The sequence below is a fragment of the Aythya ferina genome (genome assembly GCF_964211825.1).
Source record: "Aythya ferina genome assembly, chromosome: 16".
NCBI classification, from domain to species: domain Eukaryota; kingdom Metazoa; phylum Chordata; class Aves; order Anseriformes; family Anatidae; genus Aythya; species Aythya ferina.
Window position 1 is genome coordinate 6,289,306 of NC_140315.1, and position 22,061 is coordinate 6,311,366.

At 46.4% G+C, this 22,061-nt stretch overlaps 2 protein-coding genes across 20 annotated transcripts in view; both read right to left on the reverse strand.

Annotated features, from left to right (window-relative positions):
* The window catches only part of LOC311445534 (uncharacterized protein), a 265,193-nt gene extending 259,191 nt beyond the window's left edge, over positions 1–6,002 (reverse strand). For 18 of the 19 annotated variants that reach the window (XR_014698473.1, XR_014698474.1, XR_014698475.1 and 15 more), the window contains exon 1: positions 5,863–6,002. The gene's annotated coding sequence lies outside the window, so the exon portion shown is untranslated. The remainder of the gene's footprint in view (positions 1–5,862) is intronic. The other variant, XR_014698483.1, reaches the window with a different exon arrangement.
* A 4,871-nt stretch (positions 6,003–10,873) lies between these two features.
* Positions 10,874–20,249, reverse strand: TFAP2C (transcription factor AP-2 gamma). The gene is made up of 7 exons (XM_084538382.1): positions 20,185–20,249; positions 18,617–19,093; positions 18,367–18,418; positions 16,919–17,141; positions 16,089–16,207; positions 14,599–14,740; positions 10,874–12,713 (listed from the first exon to the last, which is right to left on the reverse strand). Exons 1-7 carry the CDS (start codon positions 20,230–20,232, stop codon positions 12,428–12,430), a joined length of 1,347 nt encoding a protein of 448 aa, XP_084394508.1. The 5' UTR covers positions 20,233–20,249; the 3' UTR covers positions 10,874–12,427.
* Between the last annotated feature and the right edge of the window lie 1,812 nt (positions 20,250–22,061).

The following is a 22,061-nucleotide window of genomic DNA, read 5'->3' on the forward strand; positions in this document are numbered from 1 at the left end:
GCAACGAAGCCATTATGGGACAGCATTTCTATGTAACAGCACCCTTCAGTGTGCAATCATTATAACTAAGGATTTAACCAGGCTCTAGGGACATAACAAAATCACTTTGAAGCCAAAAATCCACAGTGAAATCTTAAGCATTAGATTTCTGAAATGCCTCTCAGAACTGCTCAAGTCAAACAGCTTTGTCAGTTACAGTAAAACCAAGCACTGGGGAATAAGTTTTATGCGCATCTTAAGAATGAATCCAAGTATTCAGACCTGTGCATGCAGAGCTAGGGGTACAGTGTACATTAGCTGCAGTTTCTGCAGTTCCATATGAAGCCATTATAACCACAAACACAAGTCCTTAGTTAGCATTAGTATTTTTGCACACACTAATTTAGCTATTGAAAAATTTCTAATTATGTTGCTCATGGTTTTGAGAAAGTCTGTAGTGAGCCTGTCAGTTACAAAGGCTAGTGGCCTTTGGAGGCCTCATGGCCCAAAACCCCAATCCTGGCCATCTCAGCTGTGATATTCCCCAGTGACTGACTGAAAAGCTGACCCAGTGAGTTCCTGATGGGTCTGTGCAGATCATGTCTGCAGCAGAAGGGAAGTCTGTGATGGAAAGGATCAGGGACATATCATAAGCAATGTGTGAGAGCAGCACCACACCGAAGTGTGGTGCGCTGGCCTTGGAGCACAGCCCACCGCTCACCCTGCCGCTCTGTAACTCCCCCTCACCAACAAGGCAGGAAGAAAAAATAGAGTGAAAAGCTCAGGGGTCAACACAAATACAGGGAGATCTCTTACTTTTAGGGGCCAAACAGACTTGTTTTGGGGAAAACTAATATATTACCAATTAAAATTGATTTAGGTGGTGAGAAACCAAGGCAAAAGCCAGAACACTTCTCTCTCCTCCACCTTCTTCCCAGGCTCAACTTCAGTGCTTCATTCCCAACTCCTCTACCTCTCCAGGGGACACAGGGAATACAAACAACTCCTCTCTCCTCACACTTTTTGCCTGCTCCACCATGGCTCCTTGCCACAGACTGCAGCTCCTTCAGAAAACATCCACCAGCTGTGGTGTGGGGTCCTCCACTGGCTGTTTCCACAGGGAAACACCTGCTCCAACACCCAGAACACCACCTCTGCACCTCCTTCTCTGACCTTAGCCTTCACAGGGTTGTTTTTGACACATTTCACCTTACACCTGGGCAGCATTTTGCCCTTTCCTGCTTATATTCTCACAGAGGTACCCCCAGCACTACTGACAGTGCCCTGCGGTGGGACTCTTGGAGCTGGCTGGAACCAACCCAGGCCTCTCCTCACAGAGACCTGCAGCCCCACTGCCAACACCCAGGCTTTTAAGCCAATACAATGAGCGAAAGATAGACTTTGAGAAGCTATAAAGGAAGCCAGGGTCTCTCCAGTGAAAAGAATCTCTCAAACTGGAAGTGAAATATTGGTATATGAGAAGCTATTAAACCCACCACCCCCACCTCTTCTGAGTGTCAGGCTGCATGTACACACAGGTACATATGCATGGGCTTGCAACAGGAGAGTCCCTACACGCTCCCCGGAATGCCCTCTGATCTCAACACTGGATGAGCAGCTCATGCAGAAAGAGTGGCTGTTTTGATGGAGAGGGGGATGGAAATAATCATATGCAGAGCAATCTGTGCAAGGCAGCCCGCACCCCTTGTCCGCAGATCTCATGGGGACCTTTGTTAATGAGCTCGCAGTCGTGGCACATGGGAAACTCTACCGGTGCTTCGAGGAGAGGAGGCAGGACACCTGCCTGCTGCACATATGGCCACTTTCTCTCAACAAAGATGGAGAATGAAGTTTAGACCAGGACAGAGTGTGGAGCAGCGTATTTGAGAGAGCACAGCACCTTGGTTCCACCGGTGCTGGGGGAGCAAGAATGAGGCACAAGCTTCCAGCTGGGACCTCGTACCCCTTAACACAAAACACCCCAAGAAAGTCAGCATTTTACCCAGTCTACATCTCTCAGGATGAGTAGCTGTGCTTAAGTAATACTGCAGAGATGCTAGGAGTAGGATAAGGGCTGCATTGATGAGGCAGGAAGTTGAAGCATGGATCAGAAATGCATGACTACATGGAAAAGTCAGAGGTATAGTGAGACAAATGACCCTCTTGTGTAATAAGGTGATGTGGTCCAGCACTGGACTGCAACAAAAAAGGGGCTCCCAGTCATATCCCTCCACATTTTGTAACCCTTGAACACAGGAGCTATCATATTATGACATGACTCAGAAAAGATCATTATAACACAAGGATTAATCTGGCTGCCCTTCTCGCCCCAGATACAGCATGATTTTTACATCTCCAAGAAGACTGGATTAATAGCAGCAGCCAGCAACATCACTGTCACAACAAGTTAGTGCTGCTAAGAGGAGTAACAGGAAGAATAACCTCTTATACTGCAGAGGCTTACAAAATGGTTCATCACAATGGCATCGCTAGGCAATATTTTAGCCCAGCAGTGACTCACCATAAATGTTCACATGCTCCTTGTGTGCTAGAAAACACTGTGGAAAGTCTCCCCTCAGCAAGTCCTGCAATAGCCCCACTGGGACTAGGCTGTGTTCAGCACAGTCTGGAAAAGCAGTTGTGCGTTTTACCCTCAGCTTCTTCCCTCCCCAGGAATGCAATTTGCTACCTGTACTCTTGAGTCCAGATTTTAACACCGATGGAAGAAAGCCTGGGTTTCAGGTGTTTTAATTCCCCCCACATACACGCATGTTCCTTTTTTAGTGCATATTTTTTGAGAGGATGACCATTCTTTCCCACATATTGTGAAGGTCACTTAACATATGCCAAATGAAACACTCTCCTTTCAGAGAGAAAGGTTTAGTTTTCCATTATTCACCCAGTTCAGGCTTCATGAGTTTTCATGTTTCCTCCTCAAACACAAGTACTTTCTTCCCTTCAAACTGCTTTTAGATAAACTGGGCATAAATTCTGTTATCTGCAAGTACTTGGAACACAGTCCCAAAGTTGCCTGCATATAATGGTCTTTCAAGCTTCAGAAATAATTGCAGGACACGAGTCATTTAAAAGACTTTTAGCAGCCAGGCATAAAATCATCAGCTGCAGGACTCAGCTCACATACCCAGCAGTAGCACAGACTGATTTATTTGACTCGTTATTATAAAACGAGTTATTATTAAACTCCCTAGAGAGGATATTCCACAACATCCCAGCTCCAACACATCACTTAATAAAGCATTTCCGTATTTCCTCCAGAGCATAAGTTTGGTTGACACCCCCTAAACACACACTGATCCAGACTGTATTTAGGGTTCAAGGAACTGCATGTAGGAACCACAAGAGGAGTCTACTTTTCTTGGGTCTTTCTGACAACAGCAGCGTGATCTTGGGATCTGTGCAGGGACACACTTTAAACGGCAGGGACAGAAACCCTAGGGAAGAAGGGGAGGAAGGAAACAGAACAGTTTTGTGAATTAAGTCAGCCACATTAGCACAGACACAGAGCTACTCCTCCACACAGACATCTCTTCCAACATGTTTATTTCCTTTTTTCCCCTCCCATTTTTAAGTTTGCACACTGGTGCAATAGAGTAGGTTTCAAACACACACACACTAGTAATTTTATGAGGCTCATTTCATAAGAGATACAAAAGTGGATGAAGGAGAAGAGACAAAAATTCCCCCCAAACCAGCACCAAAGTTAAAAGTTAGTATTGGGAATACTAAACTGGCAGTATCGATTCCCTATCCATGGCACTTTGCACCATATGACCATTCACACTTCTCAAAACTGGAGGAAAAAACTGAATTCCACTGCCCAGCCCAATTGTCCCTGTTCCCAAAGAAGCTAGACACCAGCCCAGGAGTCCCACCTGCCCAAGTTTCACAAGTTTAGGGGAACTGATCCTTTAATTTCCAAGCCCACATTTACTCCTGGCCAGGAGAAATGGCTTGAAGCACATCTTTGCCTTCTGCCCTCCCCAAAGTAGTGAATTTCCCTGCTCTTCTTTTGGATACTACTGCTGTGACTGATGAGATCTATGGCCATAGCTACACTCTGGGATGTTTGTGAAACTTTCACAAGCACCAGCCAGCATTTCCTGATGTACGTGACAATGCAGAAACAAGGTCCAAGCGCCACAGTTTTCTGGGAATTCTCTCACCCCCCTCCCCCCCACCTCAGTTGTTTTCTCCACCAAAGAATGCTTGCAGGATTAGCCCCTACATGAAGGAGTGAGCCCAGCACAGGAGGCACGTACAGCCAAGCAACAAGTCATCAACAGCCTGCTGCGTGTGGCAGCCTTTTGCATGAAATCCACTCACAGCGAGCCAGCACTGGCCAAGCTTGCAAGTAGGGTGCATTTCTGGAGATCACAGGCCATTTACTGACCTCTGCATTAGCATCCAAGTCACCCACAGCAATTAGGCAAAGTAAGAACGCCTCGGTTTTGTGACTCAACAAGCTTTGGCAACCCTCTCCACGCCACAGCCCTGCTGCGGAAGGAGGGTTTTCTCCTACGTGCAGCATCCAACAGGTTTGGAGAAACAGCTCTTTCAAAGGGATGAGTTCTCAGGCCATTGGTCTGATACTCGCTGTGTGTTTATGGTTCTACCTCTGAGTTTTGGTTTTGCCCAAGAACACGCACACCACGACAGATTTCCCATTTAGATAGTCACTCTTGAAATAGTTTCAAACCCATCTACTGATGCTGTCATTTTGGAAGCCCCAGGTCTCCGATAGCCCATTTTGTAGAGCTCTTTCACCTATTTTCTTCCCTTTTATGCAAAATGAGAAAAAAAAAAAAAGTTTCTTCAGTTTTAATCTTGTAAAACACATTATGCAAATTTATGGGTTTTATGTAAGATGATGGCCTGCGGCCATATCACCCCTGGCCCCAGCTGTGATCTCGTTAGATCTCCCAGCCCGAACAGGCCAGGGCCTGCTCGGCACTGGCTGCGAGACCTCCGGAGCAAGCCAGGTGCTGCCGAGGGCCGGGCGGTGCTTCAGTAGGTGGCCCCCGCCGCTGTGAGTCAGCACCCACGGGTGCCTCAGCACAGCCCGGCCACTCTGCAGCAGAGCACGCGGAGACCGAGGTGAACCCCAGGTCTGCTCACAGAGCATCCCCATGCATCGCAAGTCCAGGGGAAAAGCCTCAAGGTTTTTAGGAAAGCAACAAGGGAGAACAAACAGCTGATCACAATTGCCTTTTTGTGCTCACATCTTGAGCTACCTGGGGAAAGTGAATGGAAAGGAAATCTCATAGCTGATTTCACACGTTTCTCTCACCCTCAGACCTACATTTTAACCAGCACTCAACAACTCATTTTCATCTTAGCCCTTCTGATGCAATTTATTACCCAATACCTTGCCAGCAAATTAAAAGGAAAAAAAAAATCATTTAAGCTGTAATGCTGTTGCTCTTTAACATCAGCACCAAACACTCAAAAGTATCAGGCAGAGATTGTTTTTACTTAAAATGTTAGCAAAGATCACTCTAATTTCTTTCCCTGGACTAGCAGTTTTTTTTCTGGAATGAATCCCTGGAAACACTGCAGTGAAGCTAACAAAGGCACCTCAAAACAGCCTTACCAGGATCTTATCAACTTTTATCTTCCACCAGACAAAGCCACTAACTACAGCTGTTTATTTACTGGGGCAACACAAAGATTTCGTACTATTGGAACTAGAAAACAGTACTTGAGGCTCTGAAAAGGAGACCCTACCACTTATCTAGAAGCATACATAATCTTCCTCCTCCTCCATCATCCCAACGACCTCATACACATGCAGATGCACCCTGCCTACAGCCGCTGTACAATGCACCCTGTTACCAGACACCCACAGCAGACTTGAGACGTTACCTTTGCTGAAGCAGTGGTGCTGGTAAACTCTAAGGAAGGAGCTCAGCCTAAGAATACTCAGAAATAAACGTTTCAGGCTCTTGGCTGCAGCACTGCTGAAGTCAATAAGCCCCAAACCCAGCTGATTCCCCGCATTTAATCAGATGACCTCATAGCCTAATTTCTAAATGTGCTTTAGCTGGGCTCCTCTCACATGTGAGGTCTGGAAAACTGTAATCTCTGCAGTAAGGCAAAACGGTAGCTCTAAGTAATGCCTCCATTCACATTACACCCTTGCCTGAGTCACATTAACTGGTTACAGCCTAGTTAAAAGCTATAAATTTTTAACTTAATATAATAAGACCTTAACTGTGAAAGGGCTTTTTCCTCTTATGAGGGCAGGGCCAGAACCTGTCTGCACTGATGTTTTCAATAATATCCCCACTGGGGTTTCTTGCTTGAAGTTGTAAAGCACCAGAGCCTTGTCCAACGTGCTTTTGTGTTAAACCCAACCCAGGGTTTGAGTCCTAAAGGTTGCTTGGTTTTGGATCTCCAATGCAAGACCCCTCTGCTAAGAGGTTTGGTGGCCATTACTTTCTGAGAAATGAGCCCTTATAAGACACCCAAGGAGACGTGTCTGAATATTGGACAGTGACTTCTGGCAGTTCAGGACCTGCCCTGGGTCTCACTGACGCATTGAGCCATCTGGCTTCCCTTGCACCTACGTGCACCTTGATCTCAGAAAACGCACCTTTTCCTGGCATCTCCAGTCCTGAACATCCTCCAGCTTCTCTCATGTTTTCTCTGGGTTTCGCCACACCTTAGCCTTAAATATAAAGTACCATTTTGGGGTAATTAGAGATTCCTAATTAATTAGAGTTATAGATTTAAGGATTCAAAGCTTGACAAATGAGCTCAGGTAAATTTTGCAGCACGAGTTGGAGAAAATTACTGGCCCGAGCTACCTGCCCTGCCCCTGTGCTAGAGGTTAATTACCATTTCTCTTGTACAGCCAAAACCACGTGCGCCTCCATCCCAGCCTGCTCCAGCTCACAGTCCAGCACACAGCTCGGCTCCAGCACCAGGCTGCGCCAGGGCACAGGCTGTGCTCTGCCCCTGCCCCTCTGTCCTCCAGCAGACAGAAGGGAGCAGTGGCTGAAGATGACCCCGTACCTGCAGCCCTGGCAGCATGGCCCACGGGTGCAGGTCTCTTCTTCACCCCTCATGGCTGTTCCAGGTCTGTAGACTTCCAGCAGCAAGCAGAGGTGCAACAGCCTGACACAACATAAAGGGCATCTTATTACCTTACAATGGGCAAAATTTCCATTTCACTCAGTATGCCTCAAAGCCTGCATGGCTCATGTTTTGTTCTGGTTTGTTTGTTTTTGTTTTATTTCTTTATTTCCTTTCTTTCTCTTTGGAGTTGATGTGATGCACAGGAGGAAGGACAGGATGAGGACTGGGCAATGGTAGCTCTGCTCCCAGATAGGCACCCTCACACCAGAGAATTACAAACACAGTTTCCATCCTTTCTGTTCAGCATATTTGTGTATATCAGGGGTGCTGGCATCATTTTAGGCCACTTTCTGATGTTATTGAAGAACTCTTTAACTAGGAATCTGGTTTGGATTACAACGGTCAGCTGAAGAACTACACCATTGAGCCCCACTTGGTATCAGTACAGCACTATCATGTATAGACACCTTAAGCTGCTTCTTTTCCCTTAGTTTTAGGCTATTTGACCTGGAAATACAAACTCTAAAGCTCATCTAAGAAATTAATTCTGTTATCTCATGTATTGCAGATCTCTGAACTTTCTGAGCTATTGGTAAACAAGAATTTGAATTTCATGGCAGAGGGAGGAAGCGCCAATATGATTACATGGTTGGAATTTAAAATCACGGGCAAAAATATAGATCCATTGGAGTTCAGAGAATGTGTCACAGACCAGTAGGAGCCTGTGAGCAAGGCCCTCACAAAAGGGTTAAAAAGGGTTGTTTAGCTAACAGAGAGAAAAAATAGAATATTTGTGGCCAGACCTTACACAATAACGGCCCATGGAAACCATCTGGAACATCCGTGTAAGACATGCAAGAACATCCAATAAATGCAAAAACGGTATCAGAAACTGGGAGAAAGCTTATTTATATTTCCCTCTGAAAGTGAAAATGAAAGGAGAAGGCAGCCAATGGTACAGAACAGGATTTAATAATTTAATTATATGGTTCCAGGATAGGTCCAGTGTAATTTCTGCAGAGATGGTTATCCGTGCAGCTACGTGGATAGTGTGACGTTAGGTAATAGGCAGCAGCAACAGCCACGCACCATAGAAATGTTATAAGAGACCACAACTGGTTTGGATAACACACAGATTTTGCAAAGACACGGTGTATCTGGCTGTGGCCAGGGTTTAGGAGCAAATTCTCATTTGCATGGCTCCATCTGCACTCCCTGTGGCTCACCACCAGGCCTTGGGTCACACTCCCAAAGGGACCCCAGAGCACTCGGCAAAATTGGCTCCAGGTTCCCCTTACAGAAACCTGGGACTGTCACCAGACACACCCTGTAGTTCGGGAATTTCAGAAGAAAGAAACGAAGAAGAAAAGGGCTGCAACAAATATACGAAGCAGGCTCTCACAGCAAGAGAGACCCATTTGAAGATGCATTGCTGCATTTATTTGTAATGAAAAGGTCTGAGGGAGCAGAGGAGCAGTAGGGCTGCAGCAGAAGCAGGCAGGATGAGACAAACTGTTTGCAAACAGCAGTGAAACAAGTGAAGGGTAAAGCAAAAACTGAGCTGAAATTGAACTTAACTGAAATCAGTAACTAAATTATGCCAGGAGTTAAATCTTTTTGCTTGTTTTCTTCAGTACCAGTAGCTTTCCATCATTATTTCTCTCTGAAACCATGAAAACTAGAAAAAAAAAATAATAAGATGAAAGCAAGACAGCTGTGAGGTCAAATGATTTCAGAAGCTGGGGCCATGTATAATCATATTTGTAATTAATTATCAGCAACAGCGAGGCTGCCGCAGGTGAAAGCAAGCAGCTCCACTGCCTCCTGCAGCTCCAGCACTGCCTGGGCAGACCCCAACATCCTGCAGATTCACAGCTGCTGCTGCTGGACAGGCAAGAGCTGATTATTTTTTTTTTTCTCCCACAAACATATTGTATATTGAGTGACATAAATTGAATTATTTTGTGGGTATGTATCAAAATACTTTTGTGGAAAGTTAGTACTTAAAATGGACCATTTTGACTTCATAATTTTTGTTTTTTAAGTTCTAATAGTTTAACATCATTTCCCCACATGAACACCAAATTAACCTTCATTTCTCTGGGAGAAGGGCAAGGGACGAGATGAGGCATCAAAGTCATTTAGATATTCAGTTTTCAAAGGAAATGAAAAGCTTAACTCAGCAGAGTGCTGCATTCAGCCTTTTTGTTTTAGCCAACTCAGGAACAGCCTGGTAAAAGCAGTACCAAGCAGAGATTTGAAGATCAAGGGAGAACAAAACAAAACACTTTCTGTGTGTTCAGCTAACTACTTTTTAGCTTTCCCAAGAAGTTACTAACCTATTACACGTTCCTCAGATTAATCATTTCAGATGACAGACAAGTTCAGGTCAGAGTTTAGCTGTGAATGGAGCAGTAGACATTGTCCTTTCGTATTACTGGCATAGCGTTTGAGGTAGTTGAGTCTCAAAATAATGTACCATCTAAAACATACAGTAGAGGAAAAGCATTAAGGTAATGGAAACTCAGTATTTCTAGTGTTCCAAACATATAAATAGAACCCAAGTCAGTACATTAGACAATTGACTGGCTTTGCTTGAATGCACACAGGAATAAATGGAAACATCCTTATTTCCTATCCCAAGGGGCAATTATTTCAGAGCCTGGTTTTGTGCATTAATAAAAAAGCAAGATTCCATTGTCTGTTAGCTAAAATATCTTACTATATATGTGGTATAAGCAGTCCAATAACAGAAACGGAAAAATAAAAAAGAAACAAAAAACACCTAACATTGCATTGTCTAAACAACAGTTGTCCTTTAGCACTTATCATACCTTGCATATTTCTGTATATATCACTGAAATATAATTATGTATTTGGGGTATACTTTAGAAGTTCTGTAAGCCATCACATGTCCTATGTACACCTGTGGCTACAAATTGTCCAAAATGCTCTTTTCTCAAATGCTACAATGGGCCTAGCAAACGCAGACTGGAATTTCACACCCCTCTAGAAGAAAGCTGGATTACAACTCAAAAAAAGACACTTTTTTTTTTTTCCACAGCTCACCACTGATATAACAAATTCATTCATTTATTTGAGCTTTCCTATCTTTTCTTCTTCCTACATGCCTTCATTAGTTTGCCTTTAACTTTTAGAGGCAGAATACTAAGAATATGGAATTTATAAACAATGAATTTGAAAATGGTACATATTGCCCCTTCTCCACACCTGTGAAAGAAACAATGCTGTGATCTGAACCAAATTCTTACTCGCAGTTACATCCAGTGTGCCCATTTGTAGTGTTTGCCCTAGCCATGTGCCAGACAGATCGATCTGGTGTTGAAATGTTGAAAGCATAAAGCCCAAGTTCATGTTCCTCCTGTTCTAGAGAGCACTGAATCATTTCTCGTTGGGAAGGTTTGGCTTTTTTGTATCCGAGACACTGAATGCCACTGCAAGCCTCAGATCCTGCCTCACCACCACCACCACACAGAGTATGTTGGGGATTTTCTGCAAAATGCTGTAAAATTCCTAACAGCAGTAACAGTGGGCTGAAACCAGATGGTAGATCTATCAAATTTCACATGCCAAGATTTTGCAAATATTTATCATTAGAGACAGATTATTCTAATAAAGTCAGATTCACTGGAAGACAAAGATGGTAAGATTGACTTTTATTTAGAGGAAGCCTTGCAGTTTGTGTTTAGATTTTAGTTTGTGTTTTATTTAAATAGGCAGCTAGCATGATAATGACATCTTAGGAAGAAAAAAAAAAAAAAAAAGGATTCTTGGAGATACATAGCATGTTTAATTGAAACCATTAGTTTTACTGGCAAACAGCTCTATATTTCTGTTCTGTTAATCTGAACAAAGTGCTGCAATTATGACTCAATACATAATGTCCTCTAGTGCTACTCACCCCACATTCCCAAAGTATAGAAAGAAAACAAAACCGTTTTCAGTTAATAAAACATTCCATGCTTCTATCCAGAATATTTTTATTATATGGTTATCATATACATCAGAATTATATTGGGAACATTTACAAATATGTAAAGATAGTTCAGAACCTCCATTATTCACATACACACTAACTCACACACTCATTTTGCATGTCTAGTCAGTTATCAGGTGAATGATGCACAAAATTATTGCTTTGTGAACATACACCTCAGATTAGATTTAATCTTCAGTGGCAAGAATTGAGATATTTTTTAAAAAACAAGTCTTAAATACCCTGTATAACATACCTGTGCATAAACCTAAAGATATGTTTAGCTTACCCATTACCTTTGAAATACTTACCAAAATTAAAATTTGAAACCCATTTATAAAAAAAAAAAAAAAGTATTAAAAAGTTCACCATTATTTACAAATCCGATTAAATTACACATAAATAAATATTTACATTCAACACACTGCTTCCCTTAGTACGCATAAAGCCTCCCTGGAAATATTTTTTGGCCTTAATAGGCAAAAAAAAAAAGTTAAAAAAAAAAAAAAAAGTTATGTGCCTATTCTTTCAAGTTTCCCCCCCAATTTAAAAACAAGACAATATAAATATGTCAATAAAGCTGCAATATCCTTAAACACAGAAAGTGAATTTTCTAAAAGCGTTTTCATTTTCATCTACTCCTTGTTAAAAAAACACCAAGATAATACCAACTGCAGCCAACATTACTGCAGTTTTTAAAAGCCTGAATATTTCCATAAAAATAAGCATGTCAAATGCCATCAGATAATTTTACGTTTACCAGGGTTTTAGTACTCTCCTATGGTAATCTGCAAGTAAAGGGAGGAAAAAAAAAAATAATAATAATCTTACTATTTCCAGGTGTTTATAAAAAAAAATTTAATGTACATAAATCTATATACCATTATTTAATACTGCTTTATTGTTACTGTTGCATTAAGAGAGACCTAAAACCCTGATATTTTTATCTGATAACAAATTGACTTCCATCTAAAATCCGTATCTTAAAAGCTATACACGAAGCTGGTCACCTCTAGATACTTAGATGTGGAAAAGAAATCTAAATATATCTTTTTGCATATTTCCATCCAAACCCTTATAGCACCACTTTTACAGCAAAGGATGTCAATACACCTGTACCAAGTACTTATCTTCTGGTAATTGCTTCCACAGATAAGGGATACTGCAGCTTTTAGAAAGACTTGTCTCATGGATCCAGGAGGAGTGAAGATCCTGAATAAGATGATTTTTTTTCCTCGTTTTCCCTTTCTTATTAAAAAAAAAAAAAAAAGTACCCAAATTTCTACGTTCCCCCGGCAAGAAGATCCCAGTCTGTGTTAAGGAGGAAGAGTTTAAAGTCTGGTTTCTCTCCTTTTATTTCCTGTGCTTATCCATTTTATCGATGGTTTTGTTGGTTTCTGCAGGGCTCTGGTCGCCAGCGTTCATGTATGTTTTGTCTGCTATTTTTAATGCTTCATTTAGGTAGTTCTGGACGGATGTCATGGCAGCACAGATGGCAGCACTCCCAAAGCCATGTGTGATCAGGCTAAAATGAGTCAAACAACCCTGGATGCCAGGGTCCAAAATGGGACTAGGTCTTGTGTTTCCAAGAGGAGTTCTGTCCTGAGTGAGGAGGTCTGTGAATTCCTTACAAATCTGCCTGTAAGACACAAAGTGATCTTACTTTATACCACGGTAGGAATTTGTGCACAAGCAAATAAAAATAATGGGAAAAAAAAAATCCACATCAACTATTTGGCAGTTACGTGGGAATTAAAAGTTTTCAGAAATTCATTACTCCATCAACAGCAAGACAGCAGCGTTCACAGTCCAAAATTAAAGCTCATTTATTAGCATTAGCATCTGACAAACCTTCTGTTTTATCTGTGTCACACAAACACATCCTCACACTGCAGAATAATCTCTCCACCTCTGCTGTCTGGCTCGACATCATTTGCTCTAGATTTTCAGGCAGGGCTGGGATGTAGGGACTAGTTTCTGTGAGAACTTCCACAGCTGTAGTTATATGATTTAGAGAGACTAAAGCAGCTGAAGAGGAGATTCGATCTAGTTGTGCATGGTGTACGTACATCCCCTCTCTCATAGAGACCTAGGCCCTGATCCTGCAAACACGAACACATATGCCTGGCAAAACACGAATGGTTAATAACGCTCCAGCATATGTTGTTTGCTGCCTGTAAATCTGTCCCCTTGATGTGATTTCACTTGAGATGAGCAATCCTAACAGAATCATCACTTTATCAGAATTTCTCAAATCACAAACATCTTCCAAAAGATGCCTGCTATTAGGGTTAATAACAATACCAATAACAATCCTAAAGAGCCAAAGGGCTCATGCTCAGTAAGAAGCAAAAGGTTCAAGCTATGACAGAAATAATATATTACTACGAAATATAGTCTTGATAAAGGAGGTCTCTTTTTTCAGGGAAAGATGGATTAATTCAGCACCAGGAAGAATGTGGAACCCCTGCATGGGGCAGGATTTTGCTTGCCTAATCCAAGCATAAAGTCAAAACAACTCTTCTCATCAGTTTAACCAGGCTTTTCTCGGATCCTCTGCACAGTGATGGTGCTTTCAAAGGAAGAAACTGCACCAACCCAAACCAGAAAACATCTCAGACCAGGATGGATCATAATCTAAGGCCTTTGGTTAAACGTCAGTGTGGGAAGGGGACAGCGAGCTCTCCAGCCACTGGTGTAAGATAAGCACAGCTGAACACAGGTATTTCCTACCAGGGACCCATTCAGTACATGCTCTATTTACAGGTACAGTGTCTGCAGAACAGCTCTAACAAAGCTTCTCCTTTAGCCTTCCCTCCCCTGTTCACCAGGATTTACAGTAAGAATTTTGTTAAGAACAGGGACTTCTCCCATCTACTAAACATTGCTTTTCACTGAACTAAAGATCTTCAGCTTTGATACCGAAATGGGACTACTCACACTTTGATCCCTAGAGTCCCATAGGGGAATGCTGTTGCCAAAAAAAGCAGCTACAAGGACTCAGTGGGCAAGCTTGCCTTGCACCCGCTGTGCCCACCAGTAACTCTCCGTGGAGGTGCACGTGCCCCTGCCTCTCTGGGCTGCACACACGCAGGCAGGGCAGCCACCAGCTCCCAGTCCCATCCCAGTTCACACTCCCCTGCCACACCTGGCCCCCAGGTCCTCAGCCCTGTCTCACCCTAGGGACATCTTTTTCCTAGAGATACCGCTACCCTGGTAAAAGGCTCAGATTCTTTTTTCTTTTTTTACTACCGTTTAAAAGAAAAACAAACAAAACAAAACAAAACAAAAGTGGTCCAAACTGCTTTAGAATTACCATACAGGGTTATTATTATTATTGGTTCAGACTAAAATAACTGCTGTCATAGTTGAATTCAAACCAAAACCAAGCAAGAATTGTTTCCTCTCCCTGATTAAAATTACACATGAAAATGTAGCAAACTGTCCACAACCACAGATACTCATGGTCAGACAAAACCACCTTTAAAAATAGAGGGAAAAAAATGCAAAGCCAGAAAACTTACTTTGCAGCAAGAAGCATATTCTTCCTGTTTGCCATTTCGTTGCGGCCCATGTGTGGTCTAGTTAAATATTCGGCCACTGCTTTGGAAGGAAACTCTGTCTCGCATACATAACCGAAGTCACGGGCAAGATGTACAGCTTCACCTGGCATGGGCAGAGGGGAATAGTTATTAAATGTTGCAGTGCCTATTTATTATAAGGAGATCGGGGAAATTAAGCAAAGCAGAGGAATACACTTCAAGAATTTACTCTTTTAGAAAGGGACACTTATTTTCTACCATACCATTCACTACCATTTTCTAATCAATAGATCAGTGTTTCTTGATAAATTTGCATCAAGAAAAAAAAACAAAAAACAACACTACGTGATGACAGCTATGAAAAAGAATTCCCTTCCCTTTACTGGAAAAAGCTTTTCTTTTGTTTCTATGCAGATTCACTGCTTAGCAAGGACTAGAATTTAGCCTATAACAAATTTCCCACTGATATTTAAAAAAAACTTGCAACTAAATTCCACCCATGTAATGATTTTTAGTACATTTTCTAGCTCCTTTAAAACAACAATGTTCATATAAAAATAAAATTGGAAGTTTTATAACTACACAGCTTTTTTCATTAAGGCCATTCCATCATGCACAGAAACACTGGGCTGACATCATCAGGCTGTACCTGTAACACACACGTGTGCGTGCGCACGCACATAGCCTCTTGGGCAGCTCTTAAATCCAACTTCCAAAATAAGGTTTTAAATGGAAGTTGCTGTATTATTTCAGCTCATGCAGAAATGAAATAACAGCAAGGTATCATTGGATCATTTGTCATGTTTCAATTGCTGCTTCTACTTCTATTAAGTTGTACCACAACCAGGAGCTGCTTTCAACAGCAGCACAAAACATAACCCCACACAGCCACGTAAATACACCCTGCCGTCAGCTTAACTGAGAGGGTCCACATAGCATGTTACAGATTAAAGGGGCTCCAGTTTCCCATCAGGAAGTCAAAAGCTATAAATCTCACTTTATATGCTTGTTTATGAGAAAAGCTTCTGAGGATACCGCGGAGGTAAGGCCAGGCATCGCAGGCAGCTGCCGTGGACTTCAGGTTTCCCAGTAGGGAACCAAACCCCGCGATATGCCGGGTTTCACCCCTTTCACCTTCCCTTAACAAAACCCCAGACAACCTCAGAAAACAGACTGGACAACCGTTTCGCAGAGCCCGGTGCCCAGGAAGGATTGATTGCATCCCAGCCTGTGGCTGGTACTCAGCACAGCTGGGAGACCTGACCGACAGCAGGGGGGTGGAGGAGCCCCCCCAAAGGCACCTCGTCGGGTACCTGCTGCCCTGTCCCCAGCACGCTCACTGTTAACTATAAACACACAGAACCCCCTCAATCGAGTTCATCGACTTCCCAGCCCTTCCACGCTTTGCCTGGAGGACAAAAGCTGTACACAAGGGAAAGGAAGTTTATTTTTAAGACACGTTCAAGACTGACCTTCCACCAAAGATGTCAATAGTGTCACATTTGCAGCTTTCCTTCTACCAGCTGGAAGGTTCAAGCCAATTTTATCCAGTTTTTCCCTTAATGATCTGCCACCATTTTTAGATTTGGCTCTGTAATTAGGGGGGAAAAAAAAAAAGGCTTTATTTATCTTCAGGGGACTTTTTTTGTTTTGTTTAAAAAGAAAAAAAAAAAAAAAAAGATGAGAAATTCCAGTTACTGACATTCAATAGGGTTCTACTGGGGGTAAGATAAAAGACAGGCTCTCTTTTCAAGTGACCTACTTTTAAAATGCTTTACTACAAACCAGCCAGGATGAAACACAGCAGAGGTCAAAATCAAAATGTTTCAGACTGCACCACCAAAACCAGCAGCTGTAGAATGATCACAAACCAAATTAAAAGTGTGTGCAAAAAAAAGTACACGCAAAGTCTCCTTGTAATGATGCAACAAGATCATGAGATTTAATCCAAAAATCATTCCACGGGGAGACAGTTCGTCACAGGAACAAGAAAGCTCCACGAGCAGTTTTAAGAGACAAAAATCCGATTTTCAACAGCGAATGAGAATTGCTGTCAGAGCTGTTAATAGCACTTCTCCCCGAGAAGTGGCAGAAGTGCAAAGAAGTTTTATTTCCAAAGCCAATTAGGATTCAGTGTTGTTGGGCTTCTGAAAAATCTGAAGTTTGATAAAAGGCTTTTTCTTAGCTCGTCATTGTGCTAATCTGGCTGCAACCACACACACCAGGCGCAGGGGGAGGAAAAAAAAAGGATCGCGAACAACAGCCCCGGTGCGGCCGGCTGGGAGCAGGGGTCGCAGCCTACCTTCTGAGCACTCCTCCCAGCAGAGAGGCGTTGAGACACTCCGGGGGCGAGAGCCGTCTCTGAACCTCTGCTACTGTCACTTTGTATTTGGACGTGGAGCTGAGGAGGGAGAGCCTCCCCGGAACCGAACAGAACACTTCGTTGGGGTTTATGACCATTCCGATTAATCCATCCTTTTGGCAGGGGAGACTCAGAGCACTGTTTTTCGTTAAGGAAATGGGACCTGCAGGAGGGAAAGCAGGATTTTTAGGGAAGGGAAAAATAAATACGGAGTAGCAAGTGAATTTTCTTTGCACGAGGACAGACCGGGAGATGGGATTTCGTTTGGCACTAAACGCTCCCCACGACCCAGTCCCCAAACACCAGCAGTCCTCTCCACGCTCCCAGTCCAAGGAGCTGCTGAACACAACTAAACATACTTCTTAAAACAAAACCGGAAAAAAAAAAAACAAACAAACAGGGCACCCACAAAAAATAATAAAAAAAAATGTGGCATGCAATTTAGCGGGTCCAGTCCTACAAAAAGCCCGGCAGAGCTGCACACAAACCCGCATCCTTCGGCTGCTGGCAGCAGCCTCCCGAGCCGGGGCGGGAGAAGCCTCCCAGCTACTGCCGGGCTCCCTCCTTCCACCTCACAGAAGGCGCCTGCGGAATTTAATCCCGGCAAATTCGTACCAGACAGCACAACAGGGCTGAAGAACTGAAAGCAAACCCCCGCTGGGGAACGGCTTCAGCGGCTGGGTGCATAGGGCCGGCAGGGGCTGGGCAGGGGGCACAGCCACGCACCCGTCCCGCAGCCGTCCCCCGCTCCTCCGTCGCCCACCCGCTGAGCCCCAGCCGGGGGCTGCTGGCGCCGGTGGGAAAGGGTTAAAAAGAGCCGAGGTTTGCCTTGGTCCCTGGAGGGGGCAAGGGCTTTGGTGCCGTATCTGACAGCGGAATAATTCTCCCATGAGCTAAACGCAGCAATCAGCGCTCTGCCAAACACTTCTGCTTTTCCTCAGTTAGGTTTTTGTTTGAAGTCTTCGGAAGAAACTTCCACTGATTTTTTTTTTTTTCAAAGCACGAATTTGTTTAAAAACAAAAGCAGAAAAAAAAAAAAAAAAAGCAACCCAACCCTACAACGACCGTGCGCCTAAATTGAGTCAATACGCCCTTCCTCCTCGGGACCCCGGCCACAAAACCGCTCCGGTTACGGGTTATCCGAGCAGCCTCACGCCGACCGAGTCCCTTCCCGAGGCTGGGGAAGAAGTTAAAGGGCAAAAAAAAAAGGAGAAAAAAAAAGGAGCCCCCCGGGTGCTGCTCCCCCAGAGCCCACGGGCACGCTGCGGTGGCCGCGGCAGAGGGGCCGGGATCCCCCCCCCGGGGGCTGCCCCAAGCCTCGGCCGCCCCGATCCCCGCGGGGACCCCCCCCCATAACCCGAGGGGGCGGCGCAGGGCCCCTCACTGACCTTTCCTAATGACCGTCTGGTCATGCATTAACAAGTGTTGGTCCTCCACGTTCTGCAAAGAGAAAGGGGAGAAAGTTGTACACACCTCGAGAGCTACAGGGCGGGGAGGGCACAGGGTTTGGGGCCGGACGGGCAGCGGCTGAGAGGCACCCCGAGGTGTGGGGCATGACTTTGGGGCCAGCAGGACGGATGAGGAGGGGGATAAGGCTCCGGCAGCCGGGGATAGAGAAGGGGGGGGGACGAGGCTTACCTGCACCTCCTCCATCTGATGGGCCATGTCGTGGAGGCCCAGGTTGTCGGCCAGGGCGGAGGCGTCGAGGCCGTGGCCGTGGGGCAGCAGCAGCTCGGAGCGGCGGTAGGTTTCTCGACGGCCCCCGGCCGAGCCGCTCTCCAGGGCCGAGAGGTGCGGGACGAGGCCGGGGCGACCGTGGGGGGCGAGGCCGGCCGGCTCCTGGCCCTGCCGGGGGGGCCAAGCGCCCTGCTGCTGGCTGGGGGGCGGCGGCGGCGGCTGGTGCAGGGGGTTGATGGAGAAAGGGTCCCCGAGGTGGGAGTAGGGGTCGCTGGACTGCGAGTAAGGCAGAGGCTGGTAGGGTGGGGGGAAGTAGGGGGGTTGGAAATCGGAGGCTCCCGAGTGGGAGAGCGGCGGGGCCGGGCTGTACAGGTGCTGGCTGACCGCCGAGAGGTGCGGGAGCCGCGGGTTGCCGTTGCTGCTGCCATCGTGGCGGTCCTGGAAGGCAGATGGGGAGGGGGAGAAGGGAGGCGGCGGTCAGTGAGGGGTGAGGGCTGCCGGGTCCCGGAGGGCACAGGGAAAGCCGCCCCGCTCCTAACCGGGGGCTCTTCCTTTTTTTTTTTTTTTTTTCCTCCCCATGCAGTTCGCGTAGGAAATGAGCCCAGCTCGCGGGGAAGGGGTTAGGGACCAGTTTCCACCGCTGTCCTCACCACGAGGCACTCAACTTCTCCAAAGAATCATTAAAAAAAAATAATAATCCCAGTCAGCGGCGGGGCCCGGTTTAGCCAGCCCCACGCTGCCCCCATGGGGTGGCGGCTCCGAGCCCCGGGCAGGGCCCCACCACGGCCGACGGCCCCGCTCCTCCCCTCGCCCCAAAGCCCGACAGGCACACATTAAATGTCCACACGGACCCGATCCTGGGGTCCAGCGGCTTCTGGTCGGTAAAATATCACCGCTGGGTGATGAGAGGCGAACGAGGTCCCAGCGAGGCGTGAAGCGAGACCTACAGCTCGCCTGCCGGAGCCGAGGGGGGGGGGGGCACGGCCGTGTCAGAGCCCAAAACCCGAGAGCAAACCCTACAGGGGGTAGGAGCCGCTCCCACCGGGGATAGAAACGTGGGGAGGGCGGCTCGGGACGGCTGCAGCCCTGCCTCGGCTCCTACCTGCCCCTGCTGCCCCGAGGGGGCTCTCCGGTTCAGCCGGGGCTCCCCCCTTCTGCTGGGGCTCCCTCCTTTTACACGGGCACCCCCGCTTCTGCCCGGGGCTCCCCACTTGCCCAACTTTTACTTTTCCGACTCGTTCCACAGGGCGCAGCCCTGCGCCTGCAGGCGCGGCTGTGTGCGTGCGGGGAAGGACAGGCTCCTTCCTCCCGGCTGGGGATGCCGGGGTTTTTCCCCTTTTTCCCCAGGATTCGAGGGGGGAAAATGGTTTAAAAAAATAAGCAGAGCAAAGAAAAGCAAAGCAGAGGCTCGGGGAATGGAGGAATCTCGGCTGGAGGCGAGCAGGGGGCGCGCAGCGGCCGGGGGGCTCGGGGCTGCCCCCACCGCCCCCCCCACGTTGCCCACCCGCCCCCCTCGCCGCTCTTCTCACCTCGCAATCCTCTTCATACTTGACATTATCTGCTAGTTTCCACAACATGGCGTCCAGCCTCCAACCCAGGTGTGCGGTGCCGAAAAAAAAAAAAAAAAAAAAAAAAAGCAGCCGAGAAGCTCAGCCCCCCCCCACGGGCGGTAAATCCACGTCGGCGCTGGGGAAGAGGAGCTGCCCCCCGGACGGAGCTCAGTTGTTGGCAGGCATGGAGGCTGCCGACGGACTAACCCGCCGCTCTAATGGTCACTCGGGTTTTTTTCCCTGCCCAGACGCCCTTAATGGCAATAGATTATCATAACTCCTCCCCAGGGATGGCTCGGCACCCGCGGCCGCCAGCCACTCAGGAGGGAGCGCGCAGCCCCCGGCCCCTCCTTCCGCGCTGCGCTGCGCCCCCGCGGGGGACGCGCGGGGCTGGGGGCACGCGTGGGCACCCCCCGCAGCAGCGGGGCCGCCCCCCGAAGTGCCCCCACGCTTTTTATTATTATTATTATTTTTTATTATTTGTATTTATTTTTTCGGGGGGGGAGGTGTAATGGGTGTGGATTTATTTTTTCTCCACGCACACGCGTGGAAAGGATTTGTTGCGATCCACGCGGGGAGCTGCAGCGCCCGTACCCCCAAAAAGTGCCACGGGGCCGGCGGCTTCTGGGCGAAATAAATCGGGAAAAGTTCCTCGCCGGAGCGTCCGAGCGCCAGTCGGAGCGCAATTTGCATAATTGTCAAGAGTTTTGACTTACTGATTACAACTTGTAAGCTACCGATGTTTAAGGTATAATTTCCTTAATTAGCCGGCGAGATTATTGCAGCTGCCTTGGATCCCTCGTAGGTAAAGCAGCCCTGATTCAGCGTCCCCAATGCGAGGCGGTGCGAATCGCGGCGCTGCTCTCCCCTCGTTGTTATTTCAGCCCTTAACGAAAACCTCCCTGCCCGAACTTCTCGCCACAACTCGGGGCTGGGGAGCCAGGTGGGAGGCGAGCCGCGTTTTGGGGAGCTGGAAGCACGCTTTCATCTGTGCTCCCCAAATGCTGCCCTGCCAAATTGCCACCTTTCTGCAGCCATTTGATCTGCGCGCTTCTGTGTGTCAGACAAAATGAACATCGTTTGCAAAAGCAACGACTTCTCCCAGTGTTTTAAGGTGCATCCGGATAGCTGCTCATTTACATGAGAGGAGCAAGTGTTTGTTTATTGTGACAGGGACAAAGGCTGACCCTGGCCGGGGCTGGCTGCGGAGATGTCGGCTGTGTGCCCGGGGAGCTGCTGGTAAAGGCCCGAGCAGAGCCACGGCTCACCCCTCAAACTACACCACCCCCCTCCTTTTTTTTTCCTGAGCATCGCAGCAGAAAATAATAATAACAATAACATTAAAAAAAAAAAAAAGACGAAAAAAAAAAACACCTACCCACCTCCCTCCGACTAAATGAACGATCTAAAAATAAAGCGAGGAGGACGGGGGTGCTGCAAGTAACTGTTGGAGGTGTTATCTGCCTTATCTAGCACGCAGGTGCTGATTTGCAGCCCTCGCATTAAGCCCATCATCAGCAGGGACTCCGCATTATCATTTTTGGTGGAGTCTCTATTTATTTTTTTAACGACGGTGTTTTTCTTCCAGGGATGTTTCTTTGAAATGCAGTTCGCGACGATTATTAGCGAGTGTGCTCGCGCTGCTCCTGGCGTCATTAAGACTAGGAATCTAAATAATAAAAGACAGGGGGAGCTTAAAGTTCATTTGTATTAAAGGGACAAGATGGATTTAAACAGAAACGAAGAAGGGGGCCGTCGAGCTTCCCAGGTTTGGGAAGATCAGCTCTCCTCCTCCCAGAGCCGTCCCGCACTGTGTATAACAACGTCGGAGATTTTTGTCGGAACCTCGGATTTTC